The sequence below is a fragment of the Camarhynchus parvulus genome, chromosome 5 (assembly GCF_901933205.1).
Source record: "Camarhynchus parvulus chromosome 5, STF_HiC, whole genome shotgun sequence".
In the NCBI taxonomy this organism is placed as follows: domain Eukaryota; kingdom Metazoa; phylum Chordata; class Aves; order Passeriformes; family Thraupidae; genus Camarhynchus; species Camarhynchus parvulus.
Genome location: NC_044575.1, coordinates 27993083 through 27997925, shown reverse-complemented (window position 1 = coordinate 27997925; position 4843 = coordinate 27993083). Strand labels below are relative to the sequence as shown.

General features: G+C 46.3%; 1 protein-coding gene across 3 annotated transcripts; it reads left to right on the top strand.

Moving 5' to 3' along the window:
• Nucleotides 1-304: 304 nt before the first annotated feature.
• SRSF5 (serine and arginine rich splicing factor 5) lies at nt 305-4828 on the top strand. Of its 3 annotated transcripts, none has more exons than XM_030949716.1 (8): nt 305-463; nt 887-1033; nt 1210-1280; nt 1486-1581; nt 1927-1996; nt 3293-3366; nt 3681-3791; nt 3948-4828. In XM_030949716.1, exons 2-8 carry the CDS (start codon nt 908-910, stop codon nt 4195-4197), a joined length of 798 nt encoding a protein of 265 aa, XP_030805576.1. In that variant the 5' UTR covers nt 305-463; nt 887-907; the 3' UTR covers nt 4198-4828. The 3 variants fall into 3 exon arrangements, with proteins under 3 accessions (XP_030805576.1, XP_030805577.1, XP_030805575.1); XM_030949717.1 differs by having other exon boundaries at nt 307-463; nt 890-1033; nt 3951-4828; XM_030949715.1 differs by having other exon boundaries at nt 307-463; nt 890-1033.
• Nucleotides 4829-4843: the final 15 nt, after the last annotated feature.

Here is a 4843-nt window from a genome sequence, read left to right as displayed (position 1 = left end):
TCTTTGTTTATCAGTAGCCAGAAACGCCTGACGCAGGCCCTTGCCCGCACACGAGAGCAGCACAGGTTTTAGCCTGTTGTGTACGGGGTGAGTAAAAGAGCCCCGACGGTTGTGTTCACCCCTCAGCACAGCTCTCCCGGCCGAGGCCCCCAGCAGTCCCTGCTGTTTGTTTATCCCCGCGGCCGCCCCAACATGGCTCCGGCTGAGGGGCGCCGGCGCGGCCCCCCCGCACTGACCTGGATTCCCCGGGGAGGGGCGTGGCCGCCGCCTCCGCCAATGAGCGCGCGGGGCGGTGCTGACGCACGGGGCCGCCTCCATTTCGCGGCGCAGCGCCAGTGTTGCGCAGCATTCGGAGCCGTCTGTCGGCCGGGGAGGACGTATTCGCCAGACCGATCTGCCGATCGTCTGCCGCGCCGCACCGCGCAACCGTCCGGTTCGGCCTGCACCGACACCCACAGCCCAGGTTCGTAAAAGCTCCGGGGGCTTCCCTGCAGAGCGGAGCGCGGGGGAAGAGGAGTGTGTGCGGTGCGGGGCGCTTGTGCTGTGTGCCCGGCCGGCCGAAGAACCCCTGGCCGGCGTTGTCACCGCTCCGTTCCGCTCGGAGCGGCAGGGTCGGTGCCGGAGGCGGGTGCGGCACGGCCGCCATTTTGTGGCAGAGCGATGGCGTTTGGTTCTCCTCTTCAGCTGGGGGGCGGGGCTAGCTGGGAGGGGAGGCAGCTGGGCGCGGCCGGAGGCCGAGTGTCGGGCTCCTATTGGGCGGGGGTGAGGCGGTGTCCGCCCGCCGCCTTCCCATTGGCCGCTGTCGGGGGCGGGGCCGGCTGGCGCAGTGCGGCAGCGGTGGCGGGCGGTGCTGAGTCACCGGCGGGCCTGATGCCCCTGTCTGCAGCAGGGCCGCGCAAACACAGCCATGAGCGGCTGCCGTGTCTTCATCGGGAGGCTGAACCCGGCCGCCAGGGAGAAGGATGTGGAGAGGTTCTTCAAGGGGTACGGCCGCATCCGCGACATCGACCTGAAGAGGGGCTTCGGCTTCGTGGTGAGTGCGCCCCCTCTCCCGTCCCTACCCCCTTAGTGCTCACTCGCGTGTGAGGTTTATGAAGCTACTTAGAAAGAAAATCAGTAACGTGCCCATCAAGGCACACCACGTGACAAATCAGCATCTGTTCGTTCACTGGAATGTAATTGCTTGGTTTTATTGTCTTGGTTGTGCAGGAGTTTGAGGATCCGAGGGATGCAGATGATGCTGTTTATGAATTGGATGGAAAAGAACTTTGCAGTGAAAGGTATCTTATTTCATGGCTATACAACCTTGGGGATAAGGGTTGCATAAGTCAATTTGTAACAGTCAATTTCAATTTGAATTGTGTTATCAGTATTGGTCAAACTATTTTGTTTTTGTTTGGTTTGTCTTTGTCCTGAGAATTACGACTGTATGCCAAAGAAGAAATATGTAAAAACACGTGTTTTGTTATGTGTTTCTCTTCACAGGGTGACCATTGAGCATGCCAGAGCACGCTCGAGGGGCAGAGGCAGAGGGAGGTACTCTGACCGGTTCAGTAGCCGCCGCCCGCGCAGTGACAGGAGGTACGTGCAGCTTTGAGCCAGTGCAGTTTAAAAAAAGAATGCTTTGGGCTCACCCCAGAGAATGTGAGCTATAATGAGCTATTAAAAGGTGTTATTTGCCTTTTAAGTCGTTTGATGTGGCAGCAGGATAGTGGAGATGACAGAACTTCTCAGACATGCCTGTCATCCTTATGCTCCCTCCCTTAAGTACTTAATTCCTGCCCTAGGTTGCTCAGGCCATCACATAGCTTAGGTCTTAGTATTAATGATGATATGCTGATACCAGCTCTTGGTACAGCCCTCATTAATATTATATGGTTATATTGTATTTACTGATAGGTGTCTGAATTGTTTGTTTCAAAACAGAAACGCCCCACCTCTAAGAACAGAAAATCGCCTCATAGTGGAAAATTTGTCTTCCCGTGTCAGCTGGCAGGTTTGTTGAAACATGATTAACTATTTTGACTTCATTTAATGGGTATGTAATGTAATGTAATTATTTTGTAAAATAATTAATTAAATTAAAACCTAATTTATTAAAATGTTTATGTAATTAATATGATTTTTAGTTATGTAACTTAAATATTTTGAATGAAAGTTAGTTAACGTTAAATCATAATAATAATAAATTTATATGTTTGAGGATATATATATTTTTTTTTATTGTTTTTAAAATCCATTTTAACCACATATTAAACCCTTTATTTGCCAGCCTATCTGTGTCGTTGGCCTTATGACGAGGAGTGCCTGTGGGTTATCCTAATCGTTCTGTCTTGGTCACTCTTGGTCGGGCCTGGTTGACTTTCCAGTCAGCTCCTACAATGTCACTTGGCCACCTCTAGATCTGTGTTTGCCGGTCTAGACGTAATCGATGCACTCCTTAAAGTGCCACATTGCAGCGGTCCCAGAGCGTTAACGAGATCTGATTCCTAAGTTGAGAGCTGTTCTTCCTGTAACGCTTCCGAATAACGAGGTCCTGGTCGAAAAGAGTTGAAAGATTGGAAATTAGGTGGTCGTTGGAATCCTGATCGCAGTAAAGTGGTCCTTGGTGCCATCAAGCATAGAGAATGGATCCATCCATAGTCTCCTGATAGGGAGGGCAGTGCGATTAATGGCTTCCATCGACTGGGTAGTGTTCGGCAAGTGGGTGGCGAAGAGCCAGTCGGGCATATGTCATGACGGTATCTCCGGTCGCTTAATGCAGTTTGCTGCTTGGCTAGCCTAGGGAAATGTTTATAAAGGTAAAGTAAACTATATTTTTAATGACATATGGGGCACAAAATAATTGGTGTTACGTAAATGTAATTTTGTATTCGTATAAGACTTGTCATGTAAATGGAGACTGAAAAGTCCAAAAAATATATGGGTAGCATTTCAAAGTCAATTCAGTAGATATAAAAATGTGCTTTTTATTTCTTTTTTCTCTCTCTTTCTTTCTCTTTGTTACTTAATCTATAAAATCATTTTAGACTAATACTTACCTTAACGTTAAGACCCTTTTATTAGCATTTTGCTTAAAGCAATATGCTTTTCTCATTTATTTCGTGCCCTGATACAGATTGTGATACAGATAATGCAATTTTGATTACAAGTATGGCAGTTGCCGTGTTTGTGATTTATCTAACAACTTCTCTTTCAGTAGTCATAAGTTTCTTTTGTTTGCTTTAAACTACTTTTGTATAAGTAAACGTTCATTTCACTTCTTTGTATAACAAAAGTGGTCTTGTGTTAGGATCTCAAAGACTTCATGAGGCAAGCCGGGGAAGTAACCTTTGCAGATGCACACAGACCTAAGTTAAATGAAGGGTAAGCCTATCAAGTGATCTCTTGAAAGCTGTAGAGTAACCTGTATATGTAATATTTGGGGAGGGAAGCTGGCTATTTTCAGTGTCAGCAGCTGTTCATGGCTTAATTTAGCTACCCTTTGAAAATGTATGTGGGAAATGTTTGGGGAGGGGAATTTTTCATGCTTCAGTGATGACAAGGAATAATTACACTGAGCAGTGTAGGTTTTGGGGTTTTGTTTATATGTTTTTTTGCCAGTGTAAATTTTGTTTGTGTTGGTAACTACAACCTGTAATAGTGAGCTTTATGTTTGGGGTTTGGTTTTTTTTCCATAGGGTGGTTGAATTTGCCTCTTACAGTGATTTAAAGAATGCTATTGAAAAGCTTTCTGGTAAAGAAATCAATGGAAGGAAAATCAAACTAATTGAAGGCAGCAAAAGGCACAGGTACGGATTTCTACTCTCTTAATAATGCTTAAACTTTCAGTTGAGGACCTTTGGAGTCAGTGACCAGGCAGCCGAGCTGTAGAGCTGTGGAGTGCCTGGTTGGGGCCGTGGGTTTCTGTGGCTGGCACTGACTGGCGCTCCCCGTTGGCTCCTCAGTAGGTCCCGGAGCAGGTCACGGTCACGCAGCAGGAGCTCCTCCGGCTCGCGCAGCCGCTCTCGTTCCCGCAGCCGCAAGTCCTACAGCCGATCACGCAGCAGGAGCCGCAGCAAGTCACGATCAGTCAGCAGATCTCCACTGCCCAGCAAGAGCCAGAAACGGGTTTCTTCCAGCAGATCCAAATCTCCGTCATCCGTAGACCGGCAGAGGTCTAGATCGAGGTCCAGATCTGTTGACAGTGGCAACTGAACTATAAATAACTTGCCCTGGGGGCCCTTTTTTAAACCATACTTGCTAAAACTTGTGGTAAGTATGTGACTTTCTGTGGGAAAGGGGAGAGGGGGGGGAAGGGGGAACTTTGTAGATGTGGACCATGGTGGGAAGGGTTACTGACTAATTGTATTAAATGTTTTTGATAACCCTTTTCTTGCTCACATTTTTTTGTGAATGTCTGAAGTGTATAGTTTGTGTATATTGGCAGAGCTCTTTATAACTAAACTAGACAAATTTTTTTGTACTCTAAAGTCATCTGAACACTTAATTCTCAGTATATTCAACTGTGAATAGCAATTAAAAGCATTAATGTCTCAGACTAATAGTTTTAGACATCTAAGAGAGCTCTATATGTGCTGTACATAAAGCTTTATTTCAGAGGGTATTTTTTTGTGCTTTTGAGACATTGTTTCAGCTACAGGTCAGCAGATTAAGTGCTGGTCGGTACTGGTAATAAAACTTTATTTTAAAATATTTTCATTTAATAAGACTTGCACTACACTAAGAAAATGCCCATTTCACTGCCATGTGGTAATAATATTCTATAAAGCACTCTTATTTCTTGATACCTAAGAAAAAAATAGTTCAAATAAAGTATAAAGAAACATTTCTGCTTCTACTT

Excerpts from the sequence above, each read along its gene's own strand:
- SRSF5 (XM_030949716.1), top strand. The coding sequence starts at position 908 with ATGAGCGGCTGCCGTGTCTTCATCGGGAGGCTGAACCCGGCCGCCAGG. Across the intron at positions 1,281-1,485 it reads AAAGAACTTTGCAGTGAAAG|GGTGACCATTGAGCATGCCA; the intron begins GTATCTTATTTC and ends TTCTCTTCACAG. Across the intron at positions 1,582-1,926 it reads CGCCCGCGCAGTGACAGGAG|AAACGCCCCACCTCTAAGAA; the intron begins GTACGTGCAGCT and ends GTTTCAAAACAG.